Here is an 18,408-nt window from a genome sequence, read left to right on the forward strand (position 1 = left end):
GCACGAGGAGGGGGCTGCCAGTTGGTGCACAGGCAACTGAGCTCCTAGGGTGCAGTCTGGGACCATTTTTGGGGACCCCACACCATGCCCCAGACCCTCATGTGGACAGTAGTGATGGGGCTGCGCTGGCAGCCTGGGAAGGGCTTCAGCTTGCTCAGGGCTTGCTGTTTACCCTGCTGGGATTTGGGGTGCAATAGGGGAGGATGAGTGTGCCCCCACCCCCTCATCCTGCCCACCTGCCCCTCCGACAACTGTCACAGATGTCCCCTGGTCCCTGGCTTCTCCATGCGTGTGACTGCAGCAGGGACACCCCCACTGAGCACCCCCAGGCAGGGGACACGGGAGCCTGGCACAGTGCAGCAACACAATGATGCTCCAGGGAGCATGTGGCACCCCAAAAGCTTCACGCCTATTAAACAACACTCTGTTGGCCCTGCTGGGTTGCATGTCTTGGTCATATTTGTCAGTAAGCCTCGGGCTAACCCAGGGAGAGCCCTGCCTGCGCTGGAGGTGGGACGGGAAGAACTGACCTGCCCTGCCGGATTGCTCTCCTTTAAGTGTTTGCTCTGCTGGCCATCTGCATGAAAAATTTGGGTGTTGCGACAGCTGGACAGTTGAAATTGAAGATGGCAGAGCCCACAGGAGCTCCTGCTTGGCCTTGTGCTCCATGGCCTGTACCAGGTTTGGTTTTCCTGCCTGATCCTCTCTCATGCAGCCCATACAGAAGCCCCTCTGCTGTTTTTCCAGGTCGCGTCTTTGAGTGGTTTTCCCTGCCTGACTCCAAACAGGGAGCGCAAGGACAAGAGCCCAGCCAGGTGTGGGTTTAACAGAGGCCAGATGAGGAAGGACTGAGGTGCACCAAGGTGATATTAATACAGTTCTTGGGCAGGGCTTGGCATTGCCTGGGCAGCTCTTGCGGTTTTTCCTCAGAGCCCATTTTCTGCATCTGTTTTCCATGTGGTTTATGAGCTCTTGCAACATCCTAGCATCAGGCACCATTGGCTGCGCTTTGGAGCTCAGCAGGAGACCCCAGCCTGTGCCTGCTTGGGGCCAGCAGTGATCTCATGTCCCCTGGGCAGTTCTGGTGCTTGGCTGTCCCAACAGCATGGGGCACAGCAATGGGTACAGCACCCACCCCATTCACAGCACCCGCACCGTGCACAACACCCATGCACAATTCTGCCACTTGGTGTCACCTGCTATAAAAAAGTCAGAGCTCTGAGATGTGCCCAGCAGAGCCCATGGGAGCAGGGCCACCAGGGATGCCCCAGGGCAGAGGTGCCCAGGGAGGGACAGCAGAAGCATGGTGTGGTTTAGAGACTCCATGGGCTGGGCATCTGCCTGTCTCAGATCTTTAATTACATGGAAACATGCAATAAATTAAAGCCTTCAAGGATGGGATAAAAGCTGACATAGAGTCTTAAAGCACTTTCCCCTCCATCTTCATATGCACCCCTAGGGCTGCCCAGGGGCTCACTTTCTCCAGATTTCTGGTGGGAAGAATCTGTGATGGGCCCATCCTAGCTCCAGGCATGGCTCCATGCAAAGGTGGCAGCAGGAGTGTGCCCAGCCCAGCGCCCTGTGTCCCAGCTTTTCAATGGTGGAGGGTGACAAAGATCCATGGCTCCCTGTCCCTATGCCCAGGACTTTGCCTCCATGCTCCCACCCCTGCTCCACCACATCCCCTCAGCACCAGAACTAAGCTGTGAAGCTTGACCCTTGCTGTGTGCCTCTGTGCACGTCCCTGCTTCTCCCAGCCGGTGCTGGTCTCTGAAGGAGTTTATCTGCCCCTCCATCACTTCATTGTGAGAACAGTCTTGGTGTGCTGGCTGGGCACCCTGATTTACTCCCCTTGGCTAGAGCAGGGCTGGTGTTGGGCCCCATGCCTTGGGGGACACCTCCATAGGTCAGCATGGCCCCCCAAACTGTCCTTGCACAGTGGATGCTCAGAGCAGTGTCTCCAGGTGCTGGCCCTGGGGCCAGGCTGCACAGTTCTGCATGGACCCCAAAACCGCAGGAGAAGTCATCACAGCAGGGGAGTGGGCACTGGTGGGTGCAAGCCCTGGCTGGGGACAGGGACCTGGGCTTTTCCTGCAGGGTGCTGGGTCCCCCCCGTTCCACAGAAGGGGGCAGTGACAGGGACCCATGCTCTGCTGAACACTGGCAGCGTGTGTGAAGGGCCAGCGGTGGCACTGCTGGTGTAGCAGACCCCAAAGTGTCACCAGACTGCAACTGCAGCAGGGTGCCACCAGTGTATGCAAAACAGAAGTGGGGCCAGGCATGATCAGTGCCAGCCCTGGGCTGGGCTGGTGTCCCTGCCAGGCAGGACGCTGGGGACACCTCTCCTGCCATGTGCCATGGGGTGGTGCAGCAGAGTGGCAGCAAGGGGCTGGCGGAGGACCCGACATGGGTTTGCAGCCTCCTGGGCTCTCTGAGCACAAAAGCTGGAAATGGCCTTGCTTTTAATAGCTGTGGGGTTTTTTTTTCCAATGAATTTTGCACTTCTCACCTGATCCCAGGTGGCTGCAGGCAGTGGGCAATACAGCCCCTGGGGAGGAAGAGCATTTTGGGACAGGGCTTCCTAAAAATACAGGTCCCATATAGCCCGCAGCTGCTGGTGGGATGAGCCGGTGATGCAGCTCTACGTGGCTGCAGGTTTGTGCCCTGCTTCGGGGCTGGGTGGGGCTGGAGGATTCCTCTGAATTATTTCCAGATGGGGATTAATGCCGCAAACCGAGTTTGCTGCAGGATAGATAAACAAACCAAAGCTCCTCTGGATTCTATTAATAAACCGCCTGCCTGCCGCTTCTGCCACAGATTTGGGAACATCCTGGTCCTGGCCTGGGGCGCAGGCAGGCGCTGCCTTGTTGCCCTTCCAGCTCTTTGGCCGTGGGGCAGAGGCACCAGGGCTTCCTACGGGACTGTGACCGCCAGCGTCCCAAATGGGACAGGAGCTGCGAGGGCGTGAGTGGGGGACAGTGTCTCTGCTCTGTGACCCCACTCCAGGCTGTGGGTGGGTTGAGGTGCTGCTGGCTATGTCCCCTGGTCCCCTGGTGTGCACTGAGCTCTGCCAGGGACAGTGGGAGATGGGAGGTGACATCTCTTGTCTCCAGCCTTCTGCTGCAGGGCTTCAGGCAGCTTTGAAACTGGAGTAGGTATAAACAGGGTGGAGGCAGACTTTGAGCCCTCTCGAGCTGGTGCTGCTGTTCTAGGACGAGGGTAAACAAGTTTCGGGAGACTGCAGCCCCGCAAGCTCTCCTTTCTCTCATCTTCTCCTGTGGAGGTTTCTGGGTATCCCCCAGTGTGCAGCAGACGTGTGATCCTGCTGGGGAGGAGGAGGGTGGCCCGTGGGCCTCACATCCCCACCATCCTCATTTTGGCATAGTTTGTGGGCTCCTACCAGGGGCAAACAGAGCCTGGCCAAGGGCTCGGCTAAGGGCTGGGCTCAGCGGGCTGGCCCATGGCTCCCAGCAGGGCTTCCCATTGGGGCCCTCTGGGCACAGTGGGCCAGCACAGAAGATGGGATTAGACCTGCCAATGATATGATTTAAGCTTTGTCCCACCCCAGCCAGCTATGGGGATCCTGGGTCCATACACCCCTCTGTACCTGGCTGGTGAGGCAGCACACCCATGGGGGATGCCCCATGAGGAGGATGGAGGCCAAGAGATGGGTCCGATTTTGCTTTATTCCAGCTCTGCAGCCTGCAGCACACACAAGCAGTTAATCCCAGGCCACACAGAGCTGGCTGTTTACCTGGCTGGAGCAGTGCCTGGCAGAGGGAGGGACGAGGGCACGGCTCCGCACCTTGCCAGAGCAGGCATCACTCCAAAAATATTTGCTGAAAAAAGTGGAGCTCCACCCCGAGGAAAACTGGGGCCAGAAGCGCAGCCCGCTCTGGGTTTGCAGACGGAGGGTGGCAGCGAGCAGGGGAATGCGTGTGGCTTCAGGGAGCCGAGCACGTCCACCCGCTCCCCTTGCAGCCAGGCACTGCCCAGCACCTCCACTCAGCACTGCCGGGCTCACTCGAGGGTGCCAGGCAGGGACGGGTCTCTGGGCAAGGCAACGGGCACTAGGGATCCTGTCCGTGGGGGAATCCCAGCTCCGGAGCTCAGGGACCCCTCGCCACCTCAGTGGGCAGCCATGGGCTGCTGGCAGGGCCCCAGCACCGTGCTGGCCTGCCTGCTCCTCCTGCGCCCGCTGCCCTCGCCAGCCTGCCCTGCCGCCTGCCGCTGCTCCTCGGGGGAGGTGGACTGCAGCAAGCATGCCCTCCATGAGGTGCCACAGAACCTGCCGACCAACACCAGCACCCTGTGGCTTGGTTACAACTTCATCACGGTGCTGGGGCCGCACTCCTTCCCTTCCCTGCCGGGGCTGCTGCTGCTCAGCCTGCCTCACAACCACCTGGGGCTGATCCACAGCCAGGCACTGGTGGGGCTTGGGGCGCTGCAGGAGTTGGACCTCAGCCACAACCTCTTAACCGTGCTGAGCCCCGAAACCTTCCTGCCCCTCACCAGCCTGGCCACGCTCAACCTGGGCAGCAACAGGCTGGGGGAGCTGGACCCTGGGGTGCTGCACGTCCTGCCCCAGCTTCAAGCCCTTCACCTGCAGGACAACCCTTGGGTGTGCAGCTGTGGCATCCTCCCCCTCTGGCGCTGGCTCAGCCACAACAGGGAAAAAGTGCAAGGTGAGTGCCCGGAGGATCGTGTCCCCAAGCCCCCCACCTGCTCCATGCTGGCTGGTCATGCTGTTGGGGCTGAGGCAGGACCCAGCACCCTGGCTGTCAGCTGGCTGTGAGCTTGCAAGATCGGTGCCCGTGGGGGTACAGCGAGGTTCCCCAGGACCCATTCTTGAGCCATAGCAGCTCCTGGTCTGCTTGGGAGGAGATATCCCTGGGTCTGGTACCTGGTGCCCACCCTTGGTCCTTGCTCACCAGCAGGGATTTCCTGGAGAGGAGGGCCGGGCAATGTCCCAGTGACAGGCACCCAGCACTCTCCCCAGCAGTGGCACCAGTCCTGCCGTGCTGTGGGCAAGGCCTGTTGGGCAATGGGCAGCTTATGGGGCAGGAAAAGACTGTGTCAGGGTGGGTAATACCACTGACCCATCCAGGACTCAGTGCCTTCAGACCCTTCCCCAATGCCTTCATGAACATGGGTCTGATCCTATGTTTCTTCCCCCATGAACTTTGGTGAGAGACAGCTCTGCCAACAAGGTCTCTCCCTCCCCTGCCGACCACTTCTCCTTGCTTCCAGCTTGGGTGGGTGCCTGTCACTTGTGCTGGCTGAGACCTTCTGTGGCATCTCCAGGCTGGCTACTCACTGCTCCCCGCATCTCTCCCCTGGGAACCAGGCCCACCACCTTGCCTGCCCCATCTACTGTCCTGTCCTAATCCTATTTTCCAGTGCACTCTCCAGCATTGTGCCCACTTCCCCATCCCATCCCACTCCCCAGGGCACAGGATGTAGATAAGTCCTGAACCCACAACTGCTCCCCTTCTTTGCACCCTGCCCTGGGAAATCTTGGTCACCCTGGTCGCCGTCCTCCTGCCCTGGTCCCATCTGTCCCATACAGACCTGCCATCCCCTCTGTCCTTGATACCTGCCTTGTCCCAGCTGCCCAGTGTGTCTGTCAGCACTGCTTTTCTCTTCCAGAGAAGAGTTCGCTCCTCTGCAGACTCCCAGAGCAGCTGAACAAGTATCCGATCATGGCCTTTGGGAATGAGTCCTTCAGGCAATGTCAGGAAACCTCACTGTCCGCCCAGCACTACGTCATCTTCCTGATCATTGGACCATTCTCCTTCATGGCCAGCATCTTCTTCTGCACCTTCATGGGCTCCATCATAGTGGTTTACCACAACCTGCGCAGGGAATCCCACTTCTGGAGAAGACCCCACATTGGCAAGGGCCACTCAGGCAGGGCAACCAGGCTTTAGCCCTGAGCAGACTGTGGTCCATGACCTTCTCCAGCTGCCTGCACTCCCCCCGGTTGCAAACATTTCCCTGTGGACCAGTGAGAGGATGCTCTGTTCCTGTAAATCACTTTTCTTCTTCCTCTCAGAGTCCCCTGAGATGATGCCAAGCTCATTCTTCCACACTGTCGGGGGTAACAGTCTCCAGCTCAGACCCACTGCAGCGCATGGTCCGATTGCAGATGATCTCAGTGTTTCGGGAGGCTCCTCAGGGCAACCTCAGAGCTGCACATCCCCTTACTAGGATGGGGCAGGTGACCCTTCTCCTCCAGGTCACCCTGTCCTGCCCCTTCTGCTGCCCAGGGCCTCAGTGTGCAGCTCAGGGTGCACTGTATGCCTCTGTGTGCCTTTTGGTGAACCCCAGGAGTCTCCAATTGCCTTTCAGTGCAGCCCAGAAGCCTTTGTGTGCCTCTGAGTTTGCCCCAAAGCCCTTCCTGGGCCTTTTGGTGCTCTCAGCACTCCCTATCTGCCATTCAGTGACCCCAGAAGCCTCAGTGTGCCTTTCTGCATCCTCAAGACCCATTGGCTTTGCTTTTTGCGCATCCAAATGTCATCCGTTTAGCTTTCTGTCACCTGACAGGCATTGGTTGGCCTTTCGTGTGTTCCAGATCTCTCTGTGTGCCTTTTGGTGCACCTGAAGATCTCTGGATGTTTTTGGAGCACTCCAGAGCCTCCATGGGACTTTCAGAAAGCCCCAGACCCTTCCATGTACTGCCCAAGGACAGGGCAGATTGCAAAATGTTTCTTTTGATAGGTTTTTTTCCTCGAGACAGGGCTGCTGGTGCTGAGAAGGCTCGGCCAAGAACCAAGATCTAGTGTGAGGCCAATGTTTAGGGTGAGGGTTGGAAAGAGACAAAACCTCAAGCTCCCCCTGATGTGGTTTGACAAAGGGGCTGACGAAGGATGAGTGAGATTGTACAGTTATTCCTCCCCCAGTAGCTTTTCCCCTAGGCTAAAGCTCATCCAAGGCCAAGGTCTACAGTTCGCTCAGTGATATGAGTGGGGACAAAAAAATCCTGTGTGGCTTTACAGCACAGACCCTGCAGCCCTTGCTGCTGCCTCATCTCCCATCGCCCACAAAAAGGGGCTGGGGCTGCCCCTGCATCTCCCTGCCCTGCGCCTCCTGCCCTTCCCTGTGAAAATGCTTCTCTGTCGCATTGCATGGAAATGCTTAGTGAATATACTGGGAGATAGCCTGGAAGGAGCTGGAGCTGGGCTGCAGAGGAAAGCACAAGCTGGGGTGACAAAAGCATCTCTCAAGGAGGAGCAACACCCCTTTCTAGTATGAATTCTTAGCCATTGTAAGACGGTAAGAGCCACAATGAGACGACTGTGGCCACCAGTCTCCTCTTGTTTGCTCAGTCTCTTGTCCATGCAAGAGCTGCGGGACAAGCCAGGGATGTGGCAGGGGTCAATGCATCCTTTGGCAAGCTCTTGGCAAAGGTTAAATAAATCACGCAGAGAATAAACCAAATGTCACCTCAGTTGTAGTTTGGCTTGCTCTCTTTTTTATATTCAAGAGACAAAACTACCCGGCATGCTGTTACACTGCTCAGTCCCCACTTGACTCTTCCTGCAGTGCCTCTCTCCAGTGAGGGCTGCAGGGAACTGGTGAAAGCAGCAGATCCTCCAGTGCTACCAGCCCCGCACCCGGGACAGCTGCAGGATCTCTGCCAGGATCAGCCCCTTGCACAGTGCCTTTCCCAGGAGCAATCCCAGCTCTCCCAGACCCTCCCTAACGACAGCACTCAGTCCTTCCTGAGAAGGCCTGAGCTTGCCATTTGGAGCTAGGACCTCGCTTGTCATCCTGCATGGCCACCTGAGCCCCGCTCCTCCTCCCAGATTGTTCTGAGGCTGAGACCCCCGTGGAGGTTGGGCTGGTGGTGTCAGCACATGGGGACCGTGCTGTGAATGAGTGATGTTTCTTCAGTTCCCCCAGGAGAGCTGCTTCTCTGTTTTGCAAATCCCTCAGGGCACCTTCAACCCTGCAGTTGGTCCTCTGTTCCCAAAGACCAGCCCCAGTGGCAGCGCCCCACGCTGCTCCCTGGAGCTGGGGAGCACAGCAGTGCCAGGGGACCGTTTTCCCCTGGATGGAGGTGAGTGAGAGCCAGCTGGCATGGTGCTAACATTTGGATGGTTTCAGACTGTCCCTGGCCCCCAGCTGCCAGGCCTGTCTCCCCACACTGGCTGTTGAGGTTGTCCATCAGCCTGGAACCTGGAATGGTGATGCCCTTTCCCTCCCGATCTTCCCTGAATCTCCTGGCTTTTCTCCCTAGCAGCTTCTCCATCCCGCCTTGTCCCACCACCTCCCACCAACCCTGCAGCAGTGCTGGGTGAGGCTCTGATTCAGCACAGGTCTCCCTGCCAGCTTTGCCAGAAGGCAGAGACGGAAAGAAGGACATGACACTGGAATAAACCACTTCATGATCCAGTCTAGACTTTACTGAGCTCTTTCAAAAACTTGGTATTAATGTTACATTGACGTATAAAGTAGAATGGGTCCAATTTCTCAGCTGGAGCAAGATGAACTTGATGGAGCCACTGCCGTCAGTGGGACAATGCTCACAGACCTCAGCTGCCGTCTGAAAATCCTGCCTGCAAAGTCTGCTGACCTGCAGGGAGAAGCCCCATCTGCTCGGCGGGGGCAAGGAGAAGGCAGTTCATGCTGCTGGGGCTTGGTACCACGTTGCAGGTGGGTTTTCCGCCTTCACAGGAGGCGGGATGTGATGTTGCCCGTGCGTGTGCAGTAGCTGCTCATCACCAGCCTGGCTGGTGCCAGATGCTTCCCCAACTCTGGTGTCTCTGCACCCGCTCACAGCGCCCATGGAGAGGGTGTGCAGGGATGCTGGCACATGGGCACGTATCCTTGAGTGGAGGAAGATGTGGGGAGGAACAGCTCAGCCTGTCTCATTTGGTTCCCTTCTCCTAGGCTGGGATTCGCTTTCCACGTCTCCAGGTTCAGACAGATGCAGCCACATGAGCTGGGGCTTCAGGGCTGCTGCAGGAGCTGCTGGCAAGCTTGAACTGCAGGTGAGTGTGGCAGGGAATCTGCCAGTGCCTGCTGTGGTGCCCTGGTACTGCAGGCAGGCTGGGTGGCCGCTGCAGACACCACAGCACACAGCAATCCACGACCAGCCAGCAGCATCTCTCCTTGCATTGCTGGTGCTGAGGCAGTGTGGAGCTTGGCTAAAGGTCCATGCAACCATCCAGAGCCATTCCCCGTGGAGATGTTCCTGGCCAGGAAAGCCATGGTGTGAGAGCTACATGCTGGTCATGGCCATGTCCTGGGGATGTCTTCTGTGCAGGAGAGGTGGGTAGCCAGGATCTTGGTGGCTCCAGAGTACCACAGTGAGCACAGGAGCGTGGGCTGCAGGGCTGGGAGCACTCCTGCTGCAAACAGACCACGTACAGGAGCCAGGACATAGCCACAGGCTGATGGGAGGGAGGCACAGGGGGTTCATCCTCTGCAAGGAGCAGAGCACACATCTTCCATCCCCTGCTGCAGAGGCGGGGGTCACTCAGCACAGCAGGAACATGTGCCCAACCTGCCAAACTTCAACGGCTCCTCCAGCCACTCAGGACCACGACCACATTGCATTGGAGCCCTCCGGGGTGGTGGGAGACATGGAACACACCTCTCGGGGGACGTGTGTGTGCTGAGAAGCCTGAAGCCTGCAAAGTGAAGCACATGTTTGTAGTCTGGCACCAGTTCTTCCCTGCTGCTGTGGGAGAGCAGGCACCCTGTGCCTTTCAAAGTCCTTTCCCCTTGCATGTAGCCAATCAGTGGCAGTACTGATTATCAACAGCACTGGTTGGAAGCAATTATCTCTGTACAGTGAAGTTCAAACCGTGTCCTGGTTCTGCCGTGCATTCTGGGGCACGAGCATGGCAGCAGGCCTAGGAAGGGAGGGAGATATACAATGAAGTCACTGTGTATGGATGAAGGATGCTTTCCTCCCATCTCACCCAGAAGAACCCATCAGTGTCCCTTGAAAGGCAGTCCTGGCTGTGCCTTCCTACTGTGTTGGGCAAGGACTGATGGCCCTCGGGGAGAAGGTCACACCACAGTGCTGACTGAGGGGTCGGAGAGGTTGAGCTGGCCGGTGATGTCGGTGGGATGATATTGCTGCAACACACAAATACACAGACAAGGAGAAAGAAGTGTTAGGCAGTTCTGGCACTTGCCCCCGCCTCTACTTACATCCCATGTGTCCCTACAGGATATCTCTTGGGGGTGATGCAACAGTCCAAAACCTGCTGCTGGCTGATGTCCCCTTCCCAGAGCAATCCAAGCTTGTGCAGAGGTCGTTGCAGACACTCTCCAAGCACCCTGCAGCTGGGCAGGGAGGACGCCCAGGAGCGTGGTGCAGCTTCTGCAGAGCGTGGCAGCCACGTCACCTGCTGAGCGACCCCCTCTCTGCTCTGGGAGAGCTACAAGACAAAGCCTGTGACTCATCAGCCCAACCCACGGCTGAACCTGTGTTTGGAGGGTCTGGCTGGGTTTCGGCATCTCTCTGGTGCCAGATCAAGCTGTGCTTTGAGGCCAGGGCGTTTCACCTCCTTGCTTGAATGACTGCTTTGACTATCCTTTCATGCAGGTGAGGAGATGTGTGGTGTGGTTGACTTGTGACAAACTGTACCATCAATTGCTGATGTGAAAATACAGCCTGTGTTGGGGATGTGGCCTGGATTTGGGGTTCTGCGCTCCTTGCAGATGGGACAGCTTGCAAAATGCTCTCTGGGAGAGACCTCCCCAGCTGCAGTCCCACCAGCAAGCAAATGGGGAGAGCAGAAATACCCTTCAACAGACAAGAAAAAAAAGTCCTTCCTCCCCAGGCAGGGATTTACAACTGGGCAGCTATTTTCTCCCTTCCTCCTTCCATACTCCCTGCCTCTCCCAGTTCCACTCTCCTAACTCCAGACCCTGAACTGGAAGCCCTGTCCAGCCCTGCTGTGAGAGTGGGTAGCATGGAGCATCTTGTGCTGCTGTCTGGGGACCTAAACCAGTGCTGGGGCAGGAAAGGGTCTCAGTGGGTCTCATGTGCTGCAGCACAGACCCTCTCCAGTGATGCTTGCCCGGCCCTTGCACCACACTGCCCAGGAAGGCTGCCATTTCGCTGGGCTCCCGGGGGGCTCCTCAGTGACAGGATTTTACCCGTCTTGTGTTGGTCAGTGGTAACTGTGGCCCCTGTGGTGCTGCTGGTGGCTCTGGCACTGTGGCTACCCTGCGTGGCTCAACACCCTGCCTCCTGCCACAGGGAGGTCTGGGGTCCCCCCAAGCGTTGCGTGGGGTCCTTGGGGCTGCCCTGCTCTGCCCAGTTTTGTGCTTCACCAGGACCCCTCGTTGGGGAGATGCTGGGGCAGGGGCAGTAGCCAGCATGGTCCCGTCTCTCTGGTACATGTGCTGGGGACATGCTGACACCCAGGGAGCATCTCACGGGACCATTCTTTTATTTAGGGGACTAGCTAAGATTAAAATGGAGCCTCTGAGAAATTTAGTGCCGTGGCCTTGCCTTGCTAAGTGGCAACACCTTGGCCGTCACCCGTTTGCACAGAGAGTGGCCGAGGCGATCCTGCAGTCGCTCTGCCACCCTGGGGGGAGCTTTTTGTGGCTATTAATGAGCCCACCAAAAAACGCCCCTCTCTCCCAGAAACGGGTGCAGCCGCCCCCTTCTTGTGAAAAATCAGGATTCCAGCTAAATGCAATCTTTCCTTTCCATAGCAAAATGGCTGGGAGGCATGTGCTCATGGAATGAGGCTTGATTCTTGCAGGGAGGAGAGGCAACTGGGAAAGGGGAGAGGCTGGGTGACTCACTGGTGGAGAAGGAGGAACTTGAGATACAAAAAGCAACGGACAGAAGAAAGGTCCTTTGTTAAACATCCTGCCTGATGCAAGCCGGGGGTGGGGGGGTGGGGAAGCGGTGTGTGCATGTGTGTATGCATGTGCCTTGGTGTACGTGTGTGGTGGAAAGCTGGAGGTCTAGCAGGGCAGGCTGGGGCGTTCTGGCCTCTCTGCACAGCTCCGGGGGTGGGAAACACTAAAATAACCAAGCGAAGTGGGGAATCTGGCCAGAAAAATTAAAATACAAGAGCATGGCTTTTGATTTGAAAGCATATCTCCTCCAATCACAGAGTTATCACAGGGTAACATTGTCATTTACTTTTTTTGTGTAGAATTCATGCATGCAATTTTTAATAAGAAAAAAATAAAAAAAAAAAAGAAAAAGAAAAAAAGCAAGAAAACTGTCATATCAAAACTATGTTAAAGTAGAACTAATGCTAGAAGCACATATCAGTAATTTAGGGTAAATTATGTTACAGGGATGGTGCAATTATCCCCAAACCAAACATTATAAAGCCAAGAAATTAATCAATATTAACCGTAGAAGAGACTCAAACATGTTAAGGTATGGAAGTGAAGTGAAGGCACCAAAAACTTTAAATGACAACCAGGAAGAAAATATAGACAAGAACTTAATATGTCTTTAAAAATGACTTCAACCTAATCTGGGCTTATATGGTAGTCCCTGGCTGGTGGAAGATTTTCTGGAAGAATTTTGGGGTTGTTTTTTTTCAATTAAAATTTAGGATTCCAGCTAAATGCAATCTTGCTGTAGAAAATGTCAACTTCCCTTTTTTAAAAAAAAAAAAAAAGTAGTTGTCCTTGACCTACTTTTGGTTCTTTTGGGCCAAAAACTAGGCTCTTTTTCAGCCAAGAAGCATTTGGCTTTGGGACGGCTGATCCTTCACTGAAAAGATGACCTTTTCCATGAACCCCCTCGGTTCTCGACCAGCTCTGGCACCATCCCCATGGCTGCAGGGCGAGCATCGCCTCGCAGTGCCGGGCCCTCGCTTGGCGGTGACGTGGGATGTGTGTCATGCTGTGTCTGGGGGGGACGCCCGTGGGCTGGCAGTGTGACTCTGCGGGGGCTGATGACGGCTGCAGTGGGGGGGCTAAGGGACCTGTGCACCTCGTTACGTGTCTGTACGAAATGTGCCGGCTCGGAAGGTGTCTGTGTGGTTTATGCGTCTCACATGGCTTCTGTGGGGTTGCAGTATCGTGGGTGGCTGCGATGGATGGCAGTACGTCAGCTCTGCGAGTGCTATTCGAGTTGCAGGAGCTGCCTATGGGGAACACATGCATCTCCTCCTGGGGCGGTGGGGATGATGTGCCGCGGAGAGGCTGTGCAGCTCGGGTGATGGTGGGCGCTAGGACGTTCAGAGTGGGGTGGTAGCTTCCCAGGGCTGTCTTGGCTCCATGGTGCCAGCCTGTCTCTCTGGCACTCCTGAGGGACCATTCTGCAGGGCTGCAGAGCAGAATCCATTTTTAAAACTCCCGACAACGAAAAGGAAAGAAGCAAGGCCACCAGGTTTGCGTCTTTCGCTCGCTAGCCAGGAGAGCCCATGGGGCTGGGGTCAGCCTGGCCTTCCAGCCCCATGGGCTCTCAAGCCTTGACCATCTGAGACCTGGTGTGGGCCCGCAGCTCTGCCAAACATCATGAAACAGAGCGCCTCGCTGCTTTCTCGTCTTTACAAGGACCCCAGGCAACATGTCCCAGCATGCTATGTACTCATGGGGCCTTCCACAGCAGGAGGACATTGGGGTCTCTGAGCCAGGGCTGCTGCATGAAAGCAGAGGGCACCAAATGGCAGGCTGTGACATGAGCTGGTGGCAGCACCCTCCTGCTGGCCACTCACCCTGCAGAGCAACCAGCAGGTCTGCCCGACATCACGACAAAGCTAGCTCCACCATGGACCTCCTGCAATAGCCAGACCTTGGACCTGCTAGCCTCCATCTTGGCCACGGTGGCTTGGATGTTGGTCCCACTAGCCTGTTCTTGTCCCAACTAGCCTGGTTCCCTGGGGAACGTGTCCTGGGGTCCCAACCACATCGCCCCATGGCAAGCAGAAGACTGCAACAGGCTCCCGAGCAGTGGGGCATCGTTGCCCATAGCTGCCCCGCAGATGCAGCTGCCCCCAAAGTGAGGGCTGTCTTCTAGGATGAGTGGGTCCATCTCCCTCCACAACTCGCCTGTGAGCAACGTGCCAAGAAGAGCATGACCAGGACCCAAAGCATGGGGAGTCCCATGCCGTGCTGGTCCCCCTTGGGCGAGGGAAGGGGAGAGCATGGCTCCACCACTCGCCCATGGGACCTCTGGTGCAGGTGGCCCCACGACCTGGTCAGCTCAGGGCATTGGGGTGCTCCTACCCTGGGGCAGAGAGCGCTGTGGAGTGGCGTGGCGTAGGGTGGATGCCACACCGGGGAGCAGGATCAGACGCAGGATGCTTCCCTGAAGAGGGAGCGATGTGGGAGGTACCGGGGCACCACATGCCAGCTATCCCACTGTTCCTGGGTTCTCCCCCTCTCCTGTGCCCACCGTGGGCACCGGTCCCCCCAGGTGTCCACTGCACCGTGATGCTCCTGCTCTCCCAGGACAGGACCCCTTGGTTTTCTAACCGTGGAATGGTTCAAACACAACAAAACATGGGGGTCTACTCAGGACATGCTAAGGGTCCCCCCCACAGATCTTCCTGCAATTTTTTCTCCCCTTTTTTCTGTGCATCCCACCTGTCCCTCCTCTTCCTCACTCTTCCCACCTTCTCCCCCCTGCACCACCCACCCCATCTCTGTCTCCTCTCCCCTGGTTGGGGCTCAGGCCACCAAGACACAACCTGCAACCTTCCTGCAGAGCTGCTCAGGGGGGTGCAGCACTGGGAAGGGGGACCCCAGACATGGGGGCATCACTGGGACAAGGTGTCACCCAGGGGGCATGGAGGCAGCGCAGGTGATGACAGGGATGCCCATCTTCCCTGCGGGGTACCGGGGATGAGTGGGGAGAGTGTGGGTCCCCCCCCCCATGCCTGCCAGGCTTCGAGGTGACAGCGAGAGGAGCGCTTTGTGTGAGATGGTGGCAGCTGAGCCTGGGCGAGGGCTCAGCTGTCCCCGGGGCCATGTCCTAGGGGTGCTCCAGGACCTTCTTGGGATTGTGCCTGCATTGGTGTCAAAGGCAGCTGCCTCCATTTTGCACACAGAGCCGTGGCCCCGAGACCCCCTGCGATATCGCATGCTGCTCCCCGAGGCGCCCCGAGCCTGCGGCTGGGGACAGGCCACCCCGCCGCGGGGGGCCACATCTCCCCGTGCTGCCGCCGTCCCCCCGTCCCCGCCGTGCCTTGCGCCTCGGGCAGCCTGGCTGGGAGCCTGCTCTGAGCAACCCTGGGCAGAAACCCGCCGGTCGCCCCAGGGAGGCGATTTCGGCAAGCCCGTCGCGCTGGGAGGTCGGGCAGCAAAACGCAGCGACCGCTGCCACACGAGACAACAGAGTAGCCACAGTGCAGAGTGTCATACAACAGACGGCAACATGCAGAGGGACACCGGCTCAGTCCGACAGACCAACAGCCCAACCTGACGCTGAAGAGTGTCTGAAGCTCCAGCACGAGCAGACACATTTGCACATTTGGAAACAGCTGGCTTTAGAGGCAGCAATTTGGAAATTTTCTCTGGTTACATGAGAGCAGTTTTACTCTGAGGCGAAAAACACAAGTTTGAACCAAGGTTGGGTCTTTAACAACCTCCTCTTTCAAGCCTTTGAGTCTCTTTTCTAGAGCTGCATTACTGCTGACGATAACCAGAGACAGCTGTCACTCCTGTGCCGAGGACTACGTCCCGAATGCTAATTGTTACAAACAAAAATCACATGTAGAGAATGTGACACGCATGGCTCTCAGTGAGGTGACACGGTGCCCAAATTAAATCAGGGTGATTGTTTTTAGGCATACAATGACAAACAGGTACAGGAACACTCAGGAACAGAAAAAAAAAAAAAATGTCATCGGTTTCAAGAGGTCAGCACCAATAAGGTGAGCGAAGCACAGAGAGGAACATCAGAAATCATCCAGGCAAAAAGAAAACAAAAAACAAAACAAAAACTCGGTTGCATCTCCCAACTCATCACAGGACTCCAAGCCACCTCCTGCCTGCCCTCCAGGATCCCAGCATCCTTTCAGGTACACGGGATGACTGACTCACTGACTCACTGACTGACTGGTGACGAACATGAGCTATGCATGTACACTGGCAGCTTCGGGATGGGTGTGTGGCAGTCGATGGGATGGCAGAAGAGAGAAAGAGAGAGAAAGAGAGAGGGCAGAATTGTTCTTCTTCCTCTTACCGTATCCTTGGAGGACCTACGTCTCTTGAAGCTGGAGGCCAGGGTGGAGGTGATGGACCTAAAAGTGGCTTTCTTTTTAGGGTCAGGTTCTGCTCTACCACTTTTTCTATCCTAAAATGAATATGTATAAGTGATTAGATCTCTAGTGTGTTGTTGGAAACGCTAAATCTATTCGAATACTGCCCCGTGTCATGTCCTTCATTTAGGTGAGAAAGCTACTGGAGGTGTCCTGTCACTCCCAGTCCTCCAAGGGCCTTCGTGACCCACAGCTACAGCACGGCCACCACACTGCTACAGCTACGGGGCCGGCCTCGCATCTGGAGCGCTGGAAACCCCTCTGGGGAGTAGCCCTGCTCTCCTGGGTGTCTGCGTCCAGGCCAGCACAGATGACCTTGCTTCCTGGGGATGCTCTGCCTGGCGCCTTGCCCCTCGCTTCCACCGCTAGCCTGGCTAGACCGAGAGGTGAGATGCTGCACCTACCACTAAAAAAAAATTGCTCAGGGCCTTTTCTGAGGCTGAATCCTAGTGCCACAAGAGAGAGAGAGGACTGCATTGAAAGAGAAGTCATTGTATGAATATTCTGTAAAAAAATGTATTCAAAAATTTAAATGACGCAGTTGTGCAAAGCCGAACGTGGTTGTTGGTGGTGAGTGGTTTTTTTTTTTCAAAGTAAAACGGGTTAAAAAAAAAAAGGAAACTGGAAGAAAAAGAAAAGGAAAAAAAATAAAGGAAAAGAAAGGGAGGAGGCAAAGCGTTAGCGCTATGATGTCATCGGGGTCAGGATGAACTCAAAGAGAAACAGAACTGAAAAATGTAGCCATTGGTGTTAGCGAGTCGGACCTGGTTAGCGCAGGCTGGGAGCACCAGCCGCCATGGTGCGGGGGCAGCGAGCCGTGGGGACCGGCCGCGCTCTGCGGCGGGCGCTGAGAACGATTCCTCCCCAATTGCTTTCGTGCCAATGAGTGTGACCTTTCCGACGGGGGACGGAGTGACCAGGTCTGGCTCTGCTACCGCACGGGGGTAACCAAAATGTATCCCGCTGGTGCGTAGAGCATGCTCGGGGATACATTTGCTCCTCCTTCTCAGTTCTCTCTTTTGCGGACATGCACAAACGGAAAGGAAAGCAAGATGAATGGAATGAAATGTCTTTTTCTTCCATGGCATCTCAGGAAATAGCCATGGCAAAACTGTGATCCCAAAAACCATTATTTTTGTTTGTTTGTTTTAACAAATAAATCTTTCCACTTGCCTACCTTCTAGCAATGTACCAGATACTAGTGCTCTGACGTTTCCTCCTGTGGAAAAGTCTTACAATGTCAAACGGCTCTTTACCATGAGGCTGTTTACCCCCACAGGGCAGCATGCTTTGCTCACAGTCCCACAGACTCTGCCCAAGGACCCAGTGCAGTATTTTCTAGAAGGTTGGCAAGTGAAAAATGGCAGTGCGACTAGTGTGCTCTGTCCCAGCAGCCTTAACCCCCTCGGTGCTGCTGCTTTTTGGAAGCAAAAGAAAAAAAAAAATAGAAAAAAATATAGAGAAATGGCTTTTCCGAGACTCTTGTCAGTGAACTGAACCCAGCGAGCTCTCAGGATACAGCAGCCTGGCCTCGTGCTTCCCCTCGCTGCTCTCGGGCAGGTCGCTTCCACCCGGGCAGCCCACCCACACGCCCCAGCCAGCGCTGCTCCCATAGAGCCACTGCTTGGGGCTCGTTTTGGGGTTCCCGAGCCTCATTCTCTCTCTTTTATTCACTGGCTCTGCTGCGAACGGCAGTCTCCTTTAGTTGCCTAAAGGATCTCTTGCTCTTTGAAGGCCAGTTTGCTTCCCCAGGGTAGAAAAGCAGCCTGGGCAATTGAGAGAGAGCCTCCAGCCGCCCTAAACTGGGGTTCAGGGGCACTGCGGGGCTCAGCCCCAAAAGCGATGGGGTAAGGGAAATGTGAGGCTGGTGGCCCACAGACATGCCCACAGCTCAGTGTCACTGCCAGGCACCACTGACCATCTTGGGCTCCCCTGCCTGAGTGGCACGGGGGTGTTTCAGGGATGGGAGAAGTGGGGGAGAGCAATGGCCCCACAGAAGGGGCCCGGGGGAGCCTTGGCGCTGACAGGCACCGGCATTGCTGGCTCCCGTGTGGGGAGATGTCCTTGTCTCCAAATGACAAGAGCACGCACCACCTCTTTTTGGAGTCGGTCCTGGGTATGACAAGGGCTACCACACCCCCAGGGAGTGGGCAGGGAGGGGGAGGTGATGGAAACCATCGCTGGAGCATTTCTCCAC

At 56.3% G+C, this 18,408-nt stretch overlaps 2 protein-coding genes across 13 annotated transcripts in view; one reads left to right on the forward strand and one right to left on the reverse strand.

Moving 5' to 3' along the window:
* Positions 1–4,035: 4,035 nt before the first annotated feature.
* LRRC26 (leucine rich repeat containing 26) lies at positions 4,036–5,930 on the forward strand. Its single transcript, XM_074890913.1, has 2 exons — positions 4,036–4,685; positions 5,650–5,930. The coding sequence occupies exons 1-2, from the start codon at positions 4,142–4,144 to the stop codon at positions 5,928–5,930; spliced, it is 825 nt and encodes a 274-aa protein (XP_074747014.1). The 5' UTR covers positions 4,036–4,141.
* Positions 5,931–8,386: 2,456 nt separating this feature from the next.
* GRIN1 (glutamate ionotropic receptor NMDA type subunit 1) overlaps positions 8,387–18,408 on the reverse strand; it is a 40,866-nt gene continuing 30,844 nt past the window's right edge. For 2 of the 12 annotated variants that reach the window (XR_012631799.1, XR_012631801.1), the window contains 3 exons: positions 16,136–16,246; positions 12,938–13,273; positions 8,387–10,092 (listed from right to left, as the gene is read on the reverse strand). Coding sequence is in view for 8 of the 12 variants with exons in the window: in XM_074890948.1 (XP_074747049.1) it covers positions 10,024–10,092; positions 16,976–17,227 (321 nt within the window). In the remaining 4 variants the exon portion in view is untranslated. Of the gene's footprint in view, positions 10,093–12,937; positions 13,274–16,135; positions 16,247–16,975; positions 17,228–17,388; positions 17,431–18,408 lie in introns of those variants that run through there. The other 10 variants (XM_074890940.1, XM_074890941.1, XM_074890942.1 and 7 more) reach the window with 8 other exon arrangements.

The sequence above is a fragment of the Strix uralensis genome, chromosome 21, assembly GCF_047716275.1.
Source record: "Strix uralensis isolate ZFMK-TIS-50842 chromosome 21, bStrUra1, whole genome shotgun sequence".
In the NCBI taxonomy this organism is placed as follows: Eukaryota; Metazoa; Chordata; class Aves; order Strigiformes; family Strigidae; genus Strix; species Strix uralensis.

What these genes read in the sequence shown, in the direction of transcription:
- LRRC26 (XM_074890913.1), top strand. Translation starts at nt 4,142, where the DNA reads ATGGGCTGCTGGCAGGGCCCCAGCACCGTGCTGGCCTGCCTGCTCCTC. An exon ending in CAACAGGGAAAAAGTGCAAG is followed by an intron (nt 4,686 to 5,649) that starts GTGAGTGCCCGG and finishes TTTCTCTTCCAG; the next exon opens with AGAAGAGTTCGCTCCTCTGC.